Source organism: Bombina bombina, chromosome 2, assembly GCF_027579735.1.
Source record: "Bombina bombina isolate aBomBom1 chromosome 2, aBomBom1.pri, whole genome shotgun sequence".
In the NCBI taxonomy this organism is placed as follows: Eukaryota; Metazoa; Chordata; class Amphibia; order Anura; family Bombinatoridae; genus Bombina; species Bombina bombina.
The window spans coordinates 1,206,689,866-1,206,711,919 of record NC_069500.1 but is presented as its reverse complement, the minus strand read 5'-3'; the positions used below and the strand labels follow the sequence as shown (position 1 = coordinate 1,206,711,919).

At 42.5% G+C, this 22,054-nt stretch overlaps 1 protein-coding gene across 1 annotated transcript in view; it reads left to right on the top strand.

The window, feature by feature from the left end:
* The window catches only part of TUSC3 (tumor suppressor candidate 3), a 598,639-nt gene that overhangs the window by 221,810 nt on the left and 354,775 nt on the right, over window positions 1–22,054 (top strand). The window contains exon 2 of the mRNA XM_053703931.1: window positions 6,122–6,291. Coding sequence (XP_053559906.1) covers window positions 6,122–6,291 — 170 coding nt within the window. The remainder of the gene's footprint in view (window positions 1–6,121; window positions 6,292–22,054) is intronic.

The window sequence follows — 22,054 nt, the reverse complement described above, 5'->3', positions numbered from 1 at the left end:
ACTTCAAAGTTCTATAAGTATAGTAGAAGTGATAATTAGAAATGAAATACAGAATAAATACGGTTACACAGCATGTAATTCATTAAACTGCACGTATAAATAATATAGATCGCTGTTTTTTCAAGTGATTTACAAGTTTACTGTACAGTACATCTGTACGGATTCTGAAGGGGCAGTTTTGTAGCTTACAAATAATTCATAATGGTCTGAACTGTTTGAGTTGTATTACTCATTGGAAGGTCATGAAAAAAAATAGAGCCAGATTACTACGAAAATGTAATAGAGGAACAGAAACAATATATTGGGTTTTACGTTATTTTACAAATTAAAGGTGGCAGAAATGCATATCACATAAAGCTGGTATTATGGAGCTTATTAAACCACACAATAAATACATTAGGTAAATTATAGGCATTCCTTTAAAGGAACATTGTACACATTGTTCGTTGCATAAATGTTTTGTAGATGATCCATTTATATAGCCCATCTGGCTATAATTATGCTTATTTTTTAATAAAATTTTGCCGATTTTCAAACTCCTAACAAGCCCCAAAGTATCAGTTGTACACGCGTGGTTACATAAACAGGAGCAAGCAGGAGTCTGTAATTTGTCTTTTCATATGCAGGGATGGGGGGATGTGGGGAGTGTCTGCTCTTAATGCTTTCCCAGCCCCTTTCACTGGGTGCCCAAGCCTAACCTCATAAAATGTGCTAAACTGTAAGCTTCTAAGGAAGTTTTTTAAAAGGTTTTATACTGGATTTTTAGATCAGTATCTGTGCATATTCTTCTTTATAGCAATGTCTATAAAATGCAGTTATATGAAAATTGGTGTACACCATCCTTTTAAATCTCCTGTTGCCTCCTCCTTTATATTCTCACCTGGGGTTGATATCATTGGAACATCACTCTCTTGAGTTGTTGAGCTAGCTAAAGCTGAAACGGATAAGCATATTGTATGCACCTTTGTCCACCTAGGCCATATATACTTGGACCCCTACACTACCGGGCCCTTCAAAAGTACCCACCGCCACCTACATTATATTTATTAACCCCTAATCTGACCCCCCTACACCGCCTCCACCTACATTGTATTTATTAACCCCTAATCTGCCCCCTACACCACCGCCACCACCTACATTATATTTATTAACCCCTAATCTGCCCCCCTACACCGCCGCCACTATATTAAATTTATTAACCCCTAAACCTAAGTCTACCCCTAACACCCCCTAACTTAAATATAATTTAAATAAATCTAAATAAATATTCCTATCATTAAATAAATTATTCCTATTTAAAACTAAATACTTAACTATAAAATAAACCCTAAGATAGCTACAATATAACTAATAGTTACATTGTAGCTAGCTTAGGATTTATTTTTATTTTACAGGCAAGTTTGTATTTATTTTAACTAGGTACAATATTTACTAAATAGTTATTAACTATTTAATAACTACCTAGCTAAAATAAATACAAATTTACCTGTAAAATAAAACCTAACCTAAGTTACAATTACACCTAACACTGCACTATAATTAAATTAATTCCCTAAATTAACTACAATTAATTAAAATTAAATAAAATTATCTAAAGTACAAAAAAAACAAACACTAAATTACAGAAAATAATAAAATAATTACAAGATTTTTAAACTAATTACACCAAATCTAATCCCCCTAACAAAATAAAAAAAGCCCCCCCAAAATAAAAAAAGCCCTACCCTACACTAAATTACAAATAGCCCTTAAAAGGGCCTTTTGCGGGGCATTGCCCCAAAGTAATCAACTCTTTTACCTGTAAAAAAAAGTGCAAATCTCCCCCAACATTAAAACCCACAACCCATACAACCAGCCCTACTCTAAAACCCACCCAATACCCCCTTAAAAAAACCTAACTCTAACCCCTTGAAGATCACCTTACCGTGAGAAGTCTTCACCCAACCGGGCCGAAGTCCTCAATAAAGCCGGGCGAAGTGGTCCTGCAGACGGGCAGAAGTCTTCATCCAAGCCAGGCAGAAGAGGTCCTCCAGACGGGCAGAAGTCTTCATCCAGACGGCATCTTCTATCCTCATCTATCCGGCGCGGATTGGCTCCATCTTCAAGACATCCGACGCGGAGCATCCTCTTCATCCGGAGTCTTCTTGAACAATGAGGGGTCCTTTAAGTGACGTCATCCAAGATGGTGTCCCTTCAATTCCGATTGGCTGATAGAATTCTATCAGCCAATCGGAATTAAGGTAGGAAAAATCCTATTGGTTGATGCAATCAGACAATAGGATTGAGCTCACATTCTATTGGCTGATTGGAACAGCCAATAGAATGCAAGCTCAATCCTATTGGCTGATTGCATCAACCAATAGGATTTTTCCTACCTTAATTCCGATTGGCTGATATAATTCAAGAAGACTCCTGATGAAGAGGATGCCCCACGTCGGATGTCTTGAAGATGGAGCCGCTCCGCGTCGGATGGATGAAGATAGAAGATGCCATCTGGATGAAGACTTCTGCCCGTCTGGAGGACCACTTCTGCCCGTCTGGAGGACCACGTTGCCCGGCTTCGTTGAGGACTTCGGCCCGGTTGGGTGAAGACTTCTCACGGTAAGGTGATCTTCAAGGGGTTAGTGTTAGGTTTTTTTAAGGGGGGATTGGGTGGGTTTTAGAGTAGGGTTGGTTGTGTGGGTGGTGGGTTTTAATGTTTGGGGGGATTTGTACATTTTTTTACAGGTAAAAGAGCTGATTACTTTGGGGCAATGCCCCGCAAAAGGCCCTTTTAAGGGCTATTTGTAATTTAGTTTAGGGTAGGGCTTTTTTATTTTGGGGGGGCTTTTTTTATTTTGTTATGGGGATTAGATTAGGTGTAATTAATTTAAAAATCTTGTAATTATTTTATTATTTTATGTAATTTAGTGGGGTTTTTTTTTTTGTTTTTTAGATAATTTTATTTAATTTTATTAATGTAGTTAATTTAGGGAATTAATTTAATTATAGTGTAGTGTTAGGTGTAATTGTAACTTAGGTTAGATTTATTTTACAGGTAAATTTGTATTTATTTTAGTTAGGTAGTTATTAAATAGTTAATAACTATTTAGTAACTATTGTACCTAGTTAAAATAACAACAAACTTGCCTGTAAAATAAAAATAAATCCTAATATAGCTACAATGTAACTTTTAGTTATATTGTAGCTATCTTAGGGTTTATTTTATAGGTAAGTATTTCGTTTTAAATAAGAATAATTTATTTAATGATAGGAATATTTATTTAGATTTATTTAAATTATATTTAAGTTAGGGGGTGTTAGGGTTAGACTTAGGTTTAGGGATTAATAAATTTAATATAGTGGCGGCGGTGTAAGGGGGGCAGATTAGGGGTTAATAAATATAATGTAGGTGGCGGCGGTGTAGGGGGGCAGATTAGAGGTTAATAAATATAATGTAGGTGGCGGCGGTGTAGGGGGGGCAGATTAGGGGTTAATAAGTATAATTTAGGTGGCGTTGGGCTCCGGGAGCGGCGGTTTAGGGGTTAAACACTTTATTTAGTTGCAGCAAGGTTCGTGATCGGTGGTTTAGGGGTTAATAAGTATAATGTAGGTGGCAGCGGTGTAGGGGGGGAAGATTAGGGGTGTTTAGACTCGGGGTACATGTTAGGGTGTTATGTGTAAACGTTCCCATAGGAATCAATGGGATATCGGGCAGCAGCGAACATGAGCTTTCGCTGCTTTCAGACTCCCATTGATTCCTATGGCATCCTGAAAACCAGGTACGCTGGGCCGGAATAGTGCCGAGCGTACCTGGCAGACATTTGATAACTAGCAAAAGTAGTCAGATTGTGCTGAATTTGCATTCGGAATATCTGTAATGACGTAAGCATCGATCTGTGTCGGACTGAGTCCGGCGGATCGTATTTTACGTCACAACATTCTACTTTTGCCGGTCTGTAGGGTTTTGATAACTAAGGGGAATCAGGCTCGCCACAAATACACTGCGGAATTCCAGCGTATTTGCGGTTGACGGCTTGATAAATAGATGCCCATGTGTGTGTAGTTTCTCAACACTTGTACAGAGTTTCCCAGAAGTCCTCAGGACTTCTCCCCAACTTTTTCTGTAAAAAGATTATAACTTCCTTCAGTAAGATCTCCTGCTGCTTCACAAGTTGTGCAGCCGCTGATCTTTGTTAGGCTTGTTAGTTCTTCTGCATGCAGGTTCCTGACAGAAGAGTTTCCCCTTGCCTAGAGAGTGTCAGTATTATCTACTGGGTGTTTATAAAAACTGCTGAGAGGCAGAATATCCTTGTCAGGGTGTTCTAGTGCTGTAGATTCCAGAACTTTGTATTTTGCTTTTTTGAAGGGTTCAATGAGTGAAGGGTTCACTCTGCCACCATATTCCTATTCTGTGTACCTGAAACATACCGTTTAACTGTTATATTATTTGCTGCCTCTGTCTCTCAAGTGTTAATGCTCAATGCATTTTATTTTGCCAACTTGATCATTACAATTTAACTTTATTAGCGTTTGAGAAACGATTCTTATAACAAATAAAAAACAAACTGTCTGGATATAAATATTGTTAAAGTGCTTAAAGGGACACTGAACCCAAATTTTTTCTTTCGTGATTCGGATAGAGCATTACATTTTAAGCAACTTTCTAATTTACTTCTATTATCAAATTTTCCTCATTCTCTTTGTATCTTTATTTGAAATGCAAGAATGTAAGTTTAGATGCTGGCCCATTTTTGGTGAACAACCTGGGTTGTCCTTGCTGATTGGTGGATAAATTCATCCACCAATAAAAAAGTGCTGTCCAGAGTACTGAACCAAAAAAAAAAAAAAAGCTTAGATGCCTTCTTTTTTCAAATAAAGATAGCAAGAGAACGAAGAAAAATCGATAATAGGAGTAAATTAGAAAGTTGCTTAAAATTGCATGCTCTATCTGAATCACGAAAGAAAAAATGTAAGTTCAGTGTCCCTTTAAGTGTGTCATTTTTGTATTTATCTTAGTGACTACATTCACACATTATGCATTTCTAATTTGTGAACGTCTCTGGCAACACCAGCTGTTAGTTCAGTTATGATTATTATTTTTATTATTATTATTTTTATTATTATTGTTATTATTATTATTATTATTTTTATTATTATTATTATTATTTTTATTATTATTGTTATTATTATTATTATTATTATTTAAACAACACAATGTATGACTCAAACTCTCTGATTCCAGTTGTCTTTTTAGATAAACAAGGGTGGTGATTGTTTTTCTCTTTTACATGTGTTTTATCAAACATATAGGACATTTATGTAGATGTTGTGCCTATATTTATTATTAATGTAATGTTCTTGTGCATTATTAAACATTGTTGAACGGTAGCGCTGCTTTTGCTGTTTGTTGATGATTCATGCAGATCAGAGCTTTCCAAACTTTTCATGTTGGTGACACACTTTTAAGACCTACATCATTTTGCGACACAGTAATTCAGTTGTACTAGCAAACAGGAGGTTAAACTAACTTATTTTGAGATACTGTACAGACACATACATAAATTATATAATAACAAAATGTATTTACAAGTAACAGTAAGTATGTGCAAGAATTAAAAAAAAGTTTAATAACACCAATAGCTACTTAATATTTGAATGGGATGTATAAGGTTGATGGAATGAACACAGTTTCTGAATATTTGAGGGAATATTAGATAAAGACACTCACATTTCATCATCAAGCAGCTGTCCCACTCACTGACTACACATGCAGTCAGGAGCCGATTAAGGAGACTACACGTGCAGTCAGAAGCCAATGTGCCATCAAAGCCACCAATGGGAATAGTTTCAGTTCCTACTGAGCTATGCCAATAGGTTAAGATGATCTGTGACCAACTAGGTATCAATAATGTGCCAACCATGTGATAGGCTTAGCAGGCAGGCGGAAAGTCAGAAACCAAAAAAATTTGTGCTGAAGCAGGGATCCACCGTTTGGAAAGCACTGATGTAGATAATAGCCCCAATTTATGTACATTTTGCATTTCGGTGTCACAAGACTATTGATCTTTTTCATGACAAATAGTAACATAATGACATTATATTAAATTGTAATCTATTAAAATACTTTTTTTAACTCTAGAACCTGCTAAGTGAAAAAGTGGAGCAGATGATGGAATGGAGTTCCCGTCGCTCAGTCATCCGTATGAATGGAGACAAATTTAGAAGATTTGTGAAAGCACCACCCCGCAATTACTCAGTAATAGTGATGTTTACTGCACTTCAGCCTCAGAGACAGTGTTCAGTGTGCAGGTGATTATTTCTAAAATATAATTTTATATCTAAAATCTCAGTAAGCACAATGCAGAAAAAACTCTCATTTCCTATATTCACTCTCTTCTTTCACTCCTTCACTGAAGAATATTGTGCATTATGGTACTACATTTGTAATCAAAATTATTCAACCCCCCATTGCATAACATGTTTATTGTCCAAATGTACAGACTTTCAGCTGTTTGCAATGAACAAATCAGAATTCATTTTCAGCTGAATTTGGGGAAACAATTTAACCCCTTAAGGACAAGGCCATTTTTCAATTTCTTTCCCTTAAAGGGACACTGAACCCAATTTTTTTCTTTTGTGATTCAGATAGAGCATGCAATTTTAAGCAACTTTCTAATTTACTACTATTATCAATTTTTCTTCATTCTCTTGCTATTTTTATTTGAAAAAGAAGGCATCTAAGCTTTTCTGGTTCAGAACTCACATTCTTGCATTTCAAATAAAGATACCAAGAGAATGAAGAAAATTTGATAATAGGAGTAAATTAGAAGTTGCTTAAAATTGCATGCTCTATCTGAATCACGAAAGAAAAAAATTAATTGGGTTCAGTGTCCCATTAAGGACCAGGGCTATTTTTACATTTCTGCAGTGTTTGTGTTTAGCCTTAATTTTATTCTTACTCATTTACTGTACCCACACATATTATATATCGGGTTTAAATTGACTTTCTAAAGATACCATTATTTTCATCATTCTATATAATAAAAGGCCATGTGTGTTTGTCTGAAGCTGTCATGCGCAGTAGAGACTGCGCGCGAGGACAAACACACCTGGCCTTCCAACTGACCTGGTGTCGTGTGGTGGAGTGGGCGTGACTGGGCGGGTGCAACGTGGGCGTGGCCGGGTGTGACATGGACGTGGCCGGGTACGGTGCGGCCGAGGCTGGGCGGGGCCAGATGCCGGGGCTGTCGAGAGACAGAGAACTCTAAAGAGGGGGGATAGAGAGAACAGAAGAGGGTGAATAGAGAGAGCAGAAGAGGGGGTAGAGAGAGGGAGAGAGAGACAGCAAAAGAGAGGGGGAGAGAGACAGCAAAAGAGAGGGGGGAGAGAGACAGCAAAAGAGTGGGGGGAGAGAGACAGCAAAAGAGAGAGCGGGAGAGAGACAGCAAAAGAGAGAGCGGGAGAGAGACAGCAAAAGAGAGGGGGGAGAGAGACAGCAAAAGAGAGGGGGAGAGAGACAGCAAAAGAGAGAGGGGGAGAAAGACCGCAAAAGAGAGGGGGGAGAGAGCCAGCAAACGAGAGGGGGGAGAGAGACAGCAAAAGAGAGAGGGGGAGAGAGACAGCAAAATAGAGGGGGGAGAGAGCGCAAAAGAGAGGGGGGAGAGAGCGCAAAAAAGAGGGGAGAGAGAGAGCAAAAGAGAGGGGGGGAGAGAGCACAAAAGAGAGGGGAGAGAGCGCAAAAGAGGGGGGGAGAGAGCGCAATAGAAAGGGGGGAGAGAGACAGCAAACGAGAGGGGGGGAGAGAGACAGCAAAAGAGAGAGGGGGAGAGAGACAGCAAAAGAGAGGGGGAGAGAGCGCAAAAGAGAGGGGGGAGAGAGCGCAAAAGAGAGGGGGGAGAGAGCGCAAAAAAGAGGGGGAAGAGAGCGCAAAAGAGAGGGGGGAGAGAGTGCAAAAGAGAGGGGGGAGAGAGCGCAAAAGACAGGGGAGAGAGCGCAAAAAAAGAGAGGGGGGAGAGAGCGCAAAAAAGGGGGGGAGAGAGCACAAAAGAGGGGGGATAGAGCGCAAAAGAGAGGGGGGAGATAGCGCAAAAAAGAGGGGGGAGAGAGTGCAAAAGAGAGGGGCAGAGAGCGCAAAAGAGAGGGGGGGAGAGAGCGCGAAAGAGAGGGGGGGAGAGAGCGCAAAAGAGAGGGGGAGAGAGAGCAAACGAGAGGAGAGAGAGAGCAAACGAGAGGAGAGAGAGAGCAAACGAGAGGGGGAAGAGAGACAGCAAAAGAGAGGGGGGAGAGAGACAGCAAAAGAGAGGGGGAGAGAGCACAAAAGAGAGCGGGAAGATAGCACAAAAGAGGGGGGGTTCATAAAAGAGAGGGGGAGAGTGCACAAAAGAGACGAGAGAGCTCAAAAGAGGGGGAGAGAGCGCAAAAGAGAGGGGGAAGAGAGAGCGCAAAAGAGAGGGGGAGAGAGCGCAAAAGAGAGGGGGAGAGAGCGCAAAAGAGGGGGGAAAAAGCGCAAAAGAGAGGGGGGAGAGAGCGCAAAAGAGTGGGGGGAGAGAGCGCAAAAGAGAGGGGGAGAGAGCGCAAAAGAGAGGGGGGAGAGAGCGCAAAAGAGAGGGGGAGAGAGCGCAAAAGAGAGGGAGAGAGACAGCGAAAGAGAGGAGAGAGAGCAAACGAGAGGGGGGGAAGCTTTAGGACACGGATGAAGGGAGGGAACAAGACAGGTACCTTAAACGGAAGGCACCACTGCTTGTAAAACCTTTCTCCCAAAAATAGCCTCCGAAGAAGCAAAAGTATCGAATTTGTAAAATTTGGAAAAGGTATGCAGCGAAGACTAAGTCGCTGCCTTACAAATCTGTTCAACAGAAGCCTCATTTTTAAAAGCCCATGTGGAAGCCACTGCTCTGGTAGAATGAGCAGTAATTGTTTCAGGAGGTTGCTGGCCAGCAGTCTTATAGGCCAGACGGATGATGCTTTTCAGCCAAAAGGAAAGCGAGGTAGCAGTCGCCTTCTGAACTCTCCTTTTACCAGAATAGATGAACAATGACGTTGTTTGTCTGAAATCCTTAGTTGCTTGTAAATAGAACTTTAAAGCACAAACCACATCAAAATTGTGTAACAGACGTTCCTTCTTCGAAGAAGGATTAGGACACGGAAGGAACAACAATTTCCTGATTAATATTCTTAGTAGACACAACCTTAGGAAGAAAACCGGTTTTGGTACGCAAAACTACCTTATCTGCGTGGAACACCAAGTAAGGTGAGTCACACTGCAAAGCAGATAACTCTGAAACTCTTTGAGCAGAAGAGATAGCTACCAAAAACAAAACTTTCCAAGATAAAAGTTTAATATCTATGGAATGTAAAGGTTCAAACGGAACCCCTTGCAGGACTGAAAGAACTAAATTCAGACTCCATGGCGGAGCCACAGGTCTATAAACAGGCTTGATTCTGACTAAAGCCTGACTAAATGTACCTCTGCCAGACGTTTGTGTAAAAAAATAGACAAAGCAGATATCTGTCCTTTTAAGGAACTAGCTGATGATCCTTTCTCCAATCCTTCTTGGAGAAAGGACAATATCCTGGGAATCCTAATTTCACTCCATGAGTAACCCTTGGATTCGCACCAACAAAGATATTTTTGCCAAATCTTATGGTAGATTTTCCTGGTGACAGGCTTTCTGGCCAGAATCAGGGTATCGATAACCGACTCAGAGAAGCCACGCTTAGATAGAATTAGGCGTTCAATCTCCAAGCAGTCAGACGCAGAGAAATTAGATTTGGATGTTTGAAAGGACCTTGAAGTAGAAGGTCCTGTCTCATTGGCAGAGTCCATGGTGGAACAGATGACATGTCCACTAGGTCTGCATACCAGGTCCTGCGTGGCCACGCAGGCGCTATTAGAATCACCGACGCCCTCTCCTGCTTGATTCTGGCAACCAGACGAGGAAGGAGAGGAAACCGTGGAAACACATAGGCCAGATTGAAGGACCAAGGCGCTGCTAGAGCATCTATCAACGCCGCCTGGGGATCCCGGGACCTGGACCCATAAAGAGAAAGTTTGGCATTCTGACGGGACGCCATCAGATCCAATTCTGGAGTGCCCCATCGCAGAATCAGCTGGGCAAATGCCTCCGGGTGGAGTTCCCACTCCCCCGGATGAAAAGTCTGACGACTTAGAAAATCCGCTTCCCAGTTGTCTACTCCTTGGATGTGAATTGCTGAGAGGTGGCAAGAGTGATCCTCAGCCCACCTGATTATTTTGGTTACTTCCATCATTGCTAGGGGACTCCTTGTTCCCCCTTGATGGTTGATGTAAGCTACAGTTGTGATGTTGTCCGACTGAAATAAGATGAATTTGGCCGCAGCTAGCTGAGGCCATGCCTGAAGAGCGTTGAATATCGCCCTCAGTTCCAGAATGTTTATCGGGAGAAGAGCTTCTTCCCAAGACTATAAGCCCTGAGCTTTCAGGGAGTCCCAGACAGCACCCCAGCCCAACAGACTGGCGTCGGTTGTTACGATGATCCACTCTGGTCTGCGGAAATACATTCCCTGAGCCAGGTGATCCTGAGACAACCACCAGAGAAGAGAATCTCTGGTCGCCTGGTCCAACTGTATTTGAGGAGACAAATCTGCATAATCCCCATTCCACTGTTTGAGCATGCATAGTTGCAGTGGTCTGAGGTGTATCCGTGCAAAAGGGACTATGTCCATTTCCGCTACCATTAATCCGATTGTCTCCATGCACTGAGCTACAGATGGCAGAGGAATGGAATAAAGAGCTCGGCAAGTAGTTAAGAGTTTTAACTTTCTGACCTCCGTCAGAAATATTTTCATTTCTACTGAGTCTATTAGTGTTCCTAGGAAGGGAACTCTTGTGAGGGGGGAGAGAGAACTCTTTTTGATGTTCACCTTCCACCCGTGAGACCTCAGAAAGGCCACTACAATTTCCGTGTGAGACTTGGCTCTTTGGAAAGATGACGCCTGAATTAAGATGTCGTCTAGATAAGGCGCCACTGCTATGCCCCGCGGCCTTAGCACCGCCAGGAGGGACCCTAGCACCTTTGAGAAAATTCTGGGAGCAGTGGCCAACCCGAAAGGGAGAGCCACAAACTGATAATGCTTGTCCAGAAAAGCGAACCTGAGAAACTGGTGATGATCTTTGTGGATAGGAATGTGTAAATACGCATCCTTTAGATCCACGGTAGTCATATATTGACCCTCCTGGATCATTGGTAAGATTGTCCGAATGGTCTCCATCTTGAATGATGGGACTCTGAGGAATTTGTTTAGAATTTTGAGATCCAGGATTGGTCTGAAAGTTCCTTCTTTTTTGGGAACCACAAACAGGTTTGAGGAAAACCCCAGCTCTTGTTCCGCAATTGGAACTGGGTGGATCACTCCCATTGTATGTAGGTCTTCTACACAGCGTAAGAACGCCTCTTTCTTTGTGGTGTCTGTAGACAGACGAGAAATATGGAACCTTCCCCTTGGAGGGGAGTCCTTGAATTCTAGAAGATATCCCTGGGATACAATCTCTAAGGCCCAGGGATCGTGTACGTCTCTTGCCCAGGCCTGAGCGAAGAGAGAGAGTCTGCCCCCTACTAGATCCGGTCCCGGATCCGGGGCTACCCCTTCATGCTGTCTTGGGGGCAGCTGCAGGCTTCTTGGCCTGTTTACCCTTGTTCCAGCCCTGGTAAGGTTTCCAGGCTGCCCTGGGTTGTGAAGTGTTACCCTCTTGCTTCGCAGCAGGGGAGGATGAAGCGAGACCGCTCCTGAAATTTCGAAAGGAACGAAAATTATTTTGTTTGTTCTTTGTCTTAAAGGATTTGTCCTGAGGGAGAGCATGGCCTTTTTCCCCAGTGATTTCTGAGATAATCTCTTTCAATTCAGGCCCGAAAAGGGTCTTTCCTTTGAAAGGGATGTTCAGCAGTTTGGATTTTGACGACACATCGGCCGACCAAGACTTGAGCCATAGTGCCCTGCACGCCAGAATGGCAAAACCTGAATTCTTTGCCGCTAACTTAGCTAGTTGGAAAGCGGCATCTGTGATAAAATAATTAGCCAGCTTAAGAGCCTTAATTCTGTCCATAATATCCTCATATGAGGTCTCCGTCTGGAGCGCATCTTCCAGCGCCTCGAACCAGAAAGCAGCTGCAGTAGTTACAGGAACAATGCACGCTATAGGTTGGAGAAGAAAACCTTGATGAACAAAAATTTTCTTAAGTAAACCCTCTAATTTTTTATCCATAGGGTCTTTAAAAGCACAACTGTCCTCAATTGGTATGGTTGTGCATTTAGCAAGTGAAGAAACTGCCCCCTCCACCTTAGGGACCGTCTGCCACGAGTCCCACGTGGTGTCAGATATGGGGAACATTTTCTTAAAAACAGGAGGGGGGACAAACGGAATACCTGGTCTATCCCACTCCCTAGTTACTATATCCGCAATCCTCTTAGGGACCGGGAACACATCAGTGTTAACAGGAACTTCTAGGTACTTGTCCATTTTACACAATTTCTCTGGGACCACCAAAGGGTCACAGTCATCCAGAGTAACTAATACTTCCCTGAGTAATAAGCAGAGGTGTTCTAGTTTAAATTTAACCTCTTAAGGACATATGACGGAATTTTTCCGTCATAAAACAATTGAGCAAACTGAAAGCTGTGTCCTTAAAGGGTTAAAGGCCAACGTATCTGAGTCTGTCTGAGGAGCAACCTTTCCCGAATCGGAAACTTCTCCCTCAGACAGCACATCCCTCGCCCCCATTACAGAGCGTTGTGAGTGTATATCGGATACGGCTACTAAAGCGTCAGAATGCTCTTAATCTGTTCTTAAAACAGAGCTATCACGCTTTGCAGGTAACACGGGCAGCTTAGATAAAAATACTGAGAGGGTATTATCCATAACTGCCGCCAAATCTTGTAAGGTAAAAGAGTTAGACGCGCTAGAGGTGCTAGGCGCCGCTTGAGCGGGCGTAACTGGTTGTGACACTTGGGGAGAGGTCAACGGGCTAACCTCATTACCTTCTGCCTGAGAATCATCTTGGGCCACATTTTTAAGTGCAACATTATGGTCTTTAAAATGTATAGACATATCAGTACATGTGGGGCACATTTTGAGAGGGGGTTCCACCATGGCTTCTAAACACATTGAACAAGGATTTTCCTTGGTGACAGACATGTTTAACAGACTAATAGTAAGACAAACAGGCTTAGAAATCACGTTAATCAAGCAAAAACACACTTTGCAAAAAAACGTTACTGTGCCTTTAAGAAATAAAAAAGGCACACAATATTCCAAAACAGTGAAAAATGCACCAAACTTTCTGAAATTTTCACAATATGTACCTAAAGCATTGGTAAGATTGCACAGCTAGCAAAAAAATCGATTAACCCCTTAATGCCCAAACCGGATCAATAGTAAGCTAACAGACCGGTTAAAACAAATTTAGCACCTTGCCACAGCTCTGCTGTGGCCCTACCTTCCCTTAGGAGTCGGATTTATGGGGAAAAAGCTTCTTATGGGTCCTCAAATTGTAGCAGGAGCCACCATGTGAACACAGCCTGAAGATCTAGTCCATCTAACTGCGCATCTGAGGCGCGAAATTAGGCCCCTCCCACCTTACTCCGGTGCTGTGAGGCCTAAAGAAACACTGCTAGGAGTTATAATATTAGCCATGTGGGTAACAACAACTGAAAGAACCCAAAAGGACCTTCTAAGTGTCTCAAAAATGATGTTTATAAGTAAAAACCGTTTGCCATAAAAAAGTGTCAACCCATAAAAAAGTGTCAACCAGCATAAATTAGCCCTGTAATGTAAGCTTGTAATTCCATACTTAGTCTCTGAATAAAGCTTACCCTTCCCTCATGGGGATCTTATCAGTCCTTTTCTAGCATTATCACAGTCTTGTCTAGAAATAAATGACTGAACATACCTTATTGCAGCTTAGTCTGCAAACCGTTCCCCCCAACTGAAGTTTTCCTGTACTCCTCAGTCCTGTGTGGGAACAGCAGTGGATTTTAGTTACAACATGCTAAAATCATTTTCCTCTCTGCAGAAATGTTCATCCCTTTTCTGCTGGAGAGTAAATAGTACAAACCGGTACCATTTAAAAATAACAAACTTTTGCTTGTAGAACAAAAACTACAAATCTAACACCACATTCACTTTACCCTTCCGAGAGAGACCCTATTGCTTAGAGCCGGCAAAGAGAATGACTGGGGGGTGGAGCTAGAGGGGGAGCTATATGTACAGCTCTGCTGTGTGCTCTCTTTGCCACTTCCTGTTAGGAAGGAGAATATCCCACAAGTAAAGGATGAATCCGTAGACTGGATACACCTTACAAGAGAAAGAGAGGGAGAGAGACAGCAAAAGAGGGGGAGAGAGAGAGAGCAAAAGAGGGGGAGAGAGAGCAAAAGAGAGGGGGGAGATAGAGAGCAAAAGAGAGGGGGAAGAGGGCAAAAGAGAGGGGGGAGAGAGAGAGCAAAAGAGAGGGGGAGAGAGCGCAAAAGAGAGGGGGGAGAGAGAGAGCAGAAGAGAGGGGGGAGAGAGAGCAAAAGAGAGGGGGGAGAGAGAGAGAGTAAAAGAGAGGGGGGGAGAGAGAGAGAGTAAAAGAGAGGGGAGAGAGAGCAAGGGGTGGGACCGCTGTAATTCAAAAAATGGCCCGTGTACACGGGCTTTAGGACTAGTATTTTATAATTTACCATAATTTTTTTTTATAAAATATGAGGAAAAAATGGAAAAAAACACACTTTTTCTAACTTTGACCCCAAAAATCTGTTACACATCTACAACCACCAAAAAACACACATGCTAAATAGTTTCTAAATTTTGTCCTAAGTTTAGAAATACCCAATGTTTACATGTTCTTTGCTTTTTTTTGCAAGTTATAGGGCAATAAATACAAGTAGCACTGATATCTGTCAGGAATCCCTGAATATCCCTTGACATATATATATATATATATATATATTTTTTTAGTAGACAACCCAAAGTATTGATCTAGGCCCATTTTGGTATATATCATGCCACCATTTCACCGCCAAATGCGATCAAATAAAAAAAAATCGTTTTTCACAAACTGTTTCACAAACTAGAGGTTTCTCACTAAAATTATTTACAAACAACTTGTGCAATTATGGCACAAATGGTTGTAAATGCTTCTCTGGGATCCCCTTTGTTAAGAAATAGCAGACATTTATGGCTGTGGCATTACTTTTTGGTAATTAGAAGGCCGCTAAATGCCGCTGCGCACCAAACTTGTATTATGCCCAGCAGTGACGGGGGTTAATTAGATAGCTTGTAGGGAGCTTGAAGGGTTAATTTTAGCTTTAGTGTAGAGATCAGCCTCCCACCTGAAACATCCCACCCTCTGATCCCTCCCCACATTTGTCCCCGCCATCTTAAGTACTGGCAGAAAGTCTGCTATTACTAAAATAAAAGGCTTTTATTTTTCTCTTGTTAAGTGTATCCAGTCCACGGATCATCCATTACTTATGGGATATTAACTCCTCCCCAACAGGAAGTGCAAGAGGATTCACCCAGCAGAGCTGCTATATAGCTCCTCCCCTAACTGCCATTACCAGTCATTCTCTTGCACCCAACGAATAGATAGGATGTGTGAGAGGACTTTGGTGATTATACTTAGTTTCATACCTTCAATCAAAAGTTTGTTATTTTATAATAGCACCGGAGTGTGTTATTCCTTCTCTGGTAGAATTTGAAGAAGAATCTACCTGAGTTTTTCTATGATTTTAGCCGGAGTAGTTAAGATCATATTGCTGTTTCTCGGCCATCTGAGGAGAGGTAAACTTCAGATCAGGGGACAGCGGGCAGATTAATCTGCAAAGAGGTATGTAGCAGCTTATTATTTTCTGACAATGGAATTGATGAGAAAATTCTGCCATACCGATATAATGTAAACTCAGCCTTAAATGCAGTAGCAGCAACTGGTATCAGGCTGTCATGTATGTATATTTTACACTTCAGTATTCTGGGGAATGGCACTTCACTGGAATTATACTGTATGCATAAAACTTTAGCCTAATTTGCAGGGACTAGCAACAGGCTTTTTAATAACACTCAATTTATTAATGTTAAACGTTTTTTGCTGGCATGTAAAATCGTTTAATTTTCTGAGGTACTGGGTGAAAAAATGTTTTGGGCACTATTTTATTCCACTTGGCAGTCGTTTTATTTAATTTATGACAGTTTACTGATCTCTCTCACTGTTATGTGTGAGGGGGAGGGGACTTTTTTGGTGCTTTTGCTACGCATCAAAAAATTCAGTCAGAAGTTTATTGTCTTCCCTGCATGATCCGGTTCATCTCTACAGAACTCAGGGGTCTTCAAAACTTGTTTTGAGGGAGGTAATCACTCACAGCAGAGCTGTGAGATTGTAGTTGACTGTGATAAAAAAAACGTTTATTTCTGTATTTTTTTTCTGCTATCAGGGTTAGTTATCCTTTGCTAATGGGAGCAATCCTTTGCTAAAATTGTGTTTTTTACAAAGATTTGATGCTATAACTTTTCAGTTTATTAATTTTCAACTGTCATAACTTTTTCTGTGCTTCTTATAGGCACAGTACGTTTTCATATTATAGTAAATTACTTGAAAAGTATTTCCAAGTTGCTAGTTTATTTGCTAGTGTGTTAAACATGTCTGATTCAGAGGAAGATATCTGTACTATATGTGCTAAAGCCAAAGTGGAGCCCAATAGAAATTTATGTACTAACTGTATTGATGCTATTTTAAATAAAAGTCAATCTGTACAAATTGAACATATTTCACCAAACAACGAGGGGAGAGTTATGCCGACTAACTCGCCTCACGTGTCAGTACCTGCATCTCCCGCTCGGGAGGTGCGTGATATTGTAGCGCCGAGTACATCTGGACGGCCATTACAAATCACATTACAGGATATGGCTACTGTTATGACTGAAGTTTTGGCTAAATTACCAGAACTAAGAGGTAAGCGTGATCACTCTGGGGTGAGAACAGAGTGCGCTGATAATATTAGGGCCATGTCAGACACTGCGTCACAATTTGCAGAACATGAGGACGGAGAGCTTCATTCTGCGGGTATCGGTTCTGATCCAAACAAACTGGATTCAGATATTTAAAATTTTAAATTTAAGCTGGAAAACCTCCGTGTATTACTAGGGGAGGTGTTAGCGGCTCTGAATGATTGTCACACAGTTGCAATACCAGAGAAAATGTGTAGGTTGGATAAATATTTTGCGGGTACCGGCGAGTACTGACGTTTTTCCTATACCTAAGAGACTTACTGAAATTGTTACTAAGGAGTGGGATAGACCCGGTGTGCCGTTCTCACCCCCTCCGATATTTAGAAAGATGTTTCCAATAGACGCCACCACACGGGACTTATGGCAAACGGTCCCTAAGGTGGAGGGAGCAGTTTCTACTTTAGCTAAGCGTACCACTATCCCGGTGGAGGATAGCTGTGCCTTTTCAAATCCAATGGATAAAAAGTTAGAGGGTTACCTTAAGAAAATGTTTGTTCAACAAGGTTTTATATTGCAACCTCTTGCATGCATTGCGCCTGTCACGGCTGCAGCAGCATTTTGGTTTGAGTCTCTGGAAGAGACACTTGAATCAGCTCCATTAGATGAGATTACACACAAGCTTAAAGCCCTTAAGTTAGCTAACTCATTTATTTCAGATGCCGTAGTACATTTAACTAAACTTACGGCTAAGAATTCCGGATTCGCCATTCAGGCACGCAGAGCACTGTGGCTAAAATCCTGGTCAGCTGACGTTACTTCTAAATCTAAATTGCTTAATATACCTTTCAAAGGGCAGACCTTATTCGGGCCCGGGTTGAAAGAAATTATCACTGACATTACAGGAGGTAAAGGCCATGCCCTGCCTCAAGACAGAGCCAAACCTAAGGCTAGACAGTCTAATTTTCGTTCCTTTCGTAATTTCAAAGCAGGAGCAGCATCAACTTCCTCTGCACCAAAACAGGAAGGAGCTGTTGCTCGCTACAGACAAGGCTGGAGACCTAACCAGTCCTGGAACAAGGGCAAGCAGGCCAGGAAACCTGCTGCTGCCCCTAAGACAGCATGAATCGAGGGCCCCCGATCCGGGAACGGATCTAGTGGGGGGCAGACTTTCTCTCTTCGCCCAGGCTTGGGCAAGAGATGTCCAGGATCCCTGGGCGTTAGAGATCATATCTCAGGGATACCTTCTAGACTTCAAATTCTCTCCCCCAAGAGGGAGATTTCATCTGTCAAGGTTGTCAACAAACCAAATAAAGAAAGAGGCGTTTCTACGCTGCGTACAAGATCTTTTATTAATGGGAGTGATCCATCAGGTTCCGCGGTCGGAACAAGGACAAGGGTTTTACTCAAATCTGTTTGTGGTTCCCAAAAAAGAGGGAACTTTCAGGCCAATCTTGGATTTAAAGATCCTAAACAAATTCCTAAGAGTTCCATCGTTCAAAATGGAAACTATTCGGACAATTTTACCCATGATCCAAAAGGGTCAGTACATGACCACAGTGGATTTAAAGGATGCTTACCTTCACATACCGATTCACAAAGATCATTACCGGTATCTAAGGTTTGCCTTTCTAGACAGGCATTACCAGTTTGTAGCTCTTCCATTCGGATTGGCTACGGCTCCGAGAATCTTCACAAAGGTTCTGGGTGCTCTTCTGGCGGTACTAAGACCGCGAGGAATTGCGGTAGCTCCGTACCTAGACAACATTCTGATACAAACTTCAAGCTTTCAAACTGCCAAGTCTCATACAGAGTTAGTACTGGCATTTCTAAGGTCGCATGGATGGAAGGTGAACGAAAAGAAGAGTTCTCTCTTTCCACTCACAAGAGTTCCCTTCTTGGGGACTCTTATAGATTCTGTAGAAATGAAGATTTACCTGACAGAAGACAGGTTAACAAAGCTTCAAAATGCATGCCGTGTCCTTCATTCCATTCAACACCCGTCAGTAGCTCAATGCATGGAGGTGATCGGCTTAATGGTAGCAGCAATGGACATAGTACCCTTTGCACGCCTACATCTCAGACCGCTGCAATTGTGCATGCTAAGTCAGTGGAATGGGGATTACTCAGACTTGTCCCCTACTCTGAATCTGGATCAAGAGACCAGAAATTCTCTTCTATGGTGGCTTTCTCGGCCACATCTGTCCAGGGGGATGCCATTCAGCAGGCCGGACTGGACAATTGTAACAACAGACGCCAGCCTACTAGGTTGGGGCGCTGTCTGGAATTCTCTGAAGGCTCAGGGACAATGGAATCAGGAGGAGAGTCTCCTACCAATAAACATTCTGGAATTGAGAGCAGTTCTCAATGCCCTTCTGGCTTGGCCCCAGTTAACAACTCGGGGGTTCATCAGGTTTCAGTCGGACAACATCACGACTGTAGCTTACATCAACCATCAGGGAGGGACAAGAAGCTCCCTAGCAATGATGGAAGTATCAAAGATAATTCGCTGGGCAGAGTCTCACTCTTGCCACCTGTCAGCAATCCACATCCCGGGAGTGGAGAACTGGGAGGCGGATTTCTTAAGTCGTCAGACTTTTCATCCGGGGGAGTGGGAACTTCATCCGGAGGTCTTTGCCCAAATACTTCGACGTTGGGGCAAACCAGAGATAGATCTCATGGCGTCTCGACAGAACGCCAAGCTCCCTCGTTACGGGTCCAGATCCAGGGATCCGGGAGCGGTTCTGATAGATGCTTTGACAGCACCTTGGACCTTCGGGATGGCTTATGTATTTCCACCCTTCCCGATGCTTCCTCGATTGATTGCCAGAATCAAACAGGAGAGAGCATCAGTGATTCTAATAGCGCCTGCATGGCCACGCAGGACTTGGTATGCAGATCTAGTGGACATGTCATCCTGTCCACCTTGGTCGCTACCTCTGAAACAGGACCTTCTGATCCAGGGTCCCTTCAAACATCAAAATCTAATTTCTCTGAAGCTGACTGCTTGGAAATTGAACGCTTGATTTTATCAAAACGTGGTTTTTCTGAGTCAGTTATTGATACCTTAATACAGGCTAGGAAGCCTGTTACCAGAAAGATTTACCATAAGATATGGCGCAAATACTTATATTGGTGCGAATCCAAGAGTTACTCATGGAGTAAGGTTAGGATTCCGAGGATATTGTCTTTTCTACAAGAAGGTTTAGAAAAGGGTTTATCCGCTAGTTCCTTAAAGGGACAGATTTCAGCTCTGTCCATTCTTTTACACAAACGTCTGTCAGAAGTTCCGGACGTTCAAGCTTTTTGTCAGGCTTTAGCTAGGATCAAGCCTGTGTTTAAAACTGTTGCTCCACCATGGAGTTTGAACTTAGTTCTTAATGTTTTACAGGGGGTTCCGTTTGAACCCCTTCATTCCATTGATATCAAGTTGTTATCTTGGAAAGTTCTGTTTTTAATGGCGATTTCCTCGGCTCGAAGAGTCTCTGAGTTATCTGCCTTACATTGTGATTCTCCTTATCTGATTTTTCATTCAGACAAGGTAGTTCTGCGTACTAAACCTGGGTTCCTACCTAAGGTGGTCACTAACAGGAATATCAATCAAGAGATTGTGGTTCCATCTTTGTGTCCTAATCCTTCTTCGAAAAAGGAACGTCTGCTACACAATCTAGATGTAGTCCGTGCCCTGAAATTTTATCTACAGGCAACTAAGGATTTTCGACAAACGTCTTCCCTGTTTGTCGTTTATTCTGGTCAGAGGAGAGGTCAAAAAGCTTCGGCTACCTCTCTCTCCTTTTGGCTTCGTAGCATAATACGGTTAGCCTATGAGACTGCTGGACAGCAGCCTCCTGAAAGAATTACAGCACATTCTACTAGAGCTGTGGCTTCCACTTGGGCCTTTAAGAATGAGGCTTCTGTTGAACAGATTTGCAAGGCTGCAACTTGGTCTTCTCTTCATACTTTTTCCAAATTTTACAAATTTGACACTTTTGCTTCTTCGGAGGCTGTTTTTGGGAGAAAGGTTCTTCAGGCAGTGGTTCCTTCCATATAAAGAGCCTGCCTGTCCCTCCCGTCATCCGTGTACTTTAGCTTTGGTATTGGTATCCCATAAGTAATGGATGATCCGTGGACTGGATACACTTAACAAGAGAAAACATAATTTATGCTTACCTGATAAATTTATTTCTCTTGTAGTGTATCCAGTCCACGGCCCGCCCTGTCACTTTAAGGCAGGTAATTTTTCCATTAAACTACAGTCACCACTGCACCCTATGGTTTTCCTTTCTCTGCATGTTTTCGGTCGAATGACTGGTAATGGCAGTTAGGGGAGGAGCTATATAGCAGCTCTGCTGGGTGAATCCTCTTGCACTTCCTGTTGGGGAGGAGTTAATATCCCATAAGTAATGGATGATCCGTGGACTGGATACACTACAAGAGAAATAAATTTATCAGGTAAGCATAAATTATGTTTTTTCTTAATTTTTTTTTTTTTAAATATCTGTTTAGCTGTGATGGACCCTCCCTTAGCCCTCAACCTTCCTGATCTCCCCCAAACAGCTCTATAACCCTCCCCCACTACCTATTTGCTGCCATCTTGGGTACTGGCAGCTCTCTGCCAGTACCCAATTTGCCTCCCAATTTTTTTTTAATTTTTTTTTTTATATAATTTAAAATTTTCTGTAGTGTAGCTGCCCCCCCTCAATACCCCCTCCCTCTCCCCCTTCCAGATCCTTTTAATCATTATTTTCCCCCCTCCCTCTCCCTCCTTCCAATTCAAGTACATTGGTGGTAGTGGTTGCTGTGCTCGCGTGCACCCCCTGCAAGCCCCCCTGCATGCTCCCGGCACCCTGCATGCACATTGCACATACAGAAACCGGATGCCGGGTAGCGATGGGCCGCCCACCCGCCTCCCTGTAGCTGCTCCCACCCACCAATTATCTGCACCATCGCTACCGGTGCAGAGAGGGCCACAGAGTGGCTCTCTCTGCACCGGTCTTGGGAAAAAAAAAGGTATTGCAGTGATGCCTCAATATCGAGGCATCACTGCAATACCTTGAAAGCGACTGGTAGCGATCAGGATCGCTTCCAGCCGCTTTAAACCCTAATGTCGTACAGGGT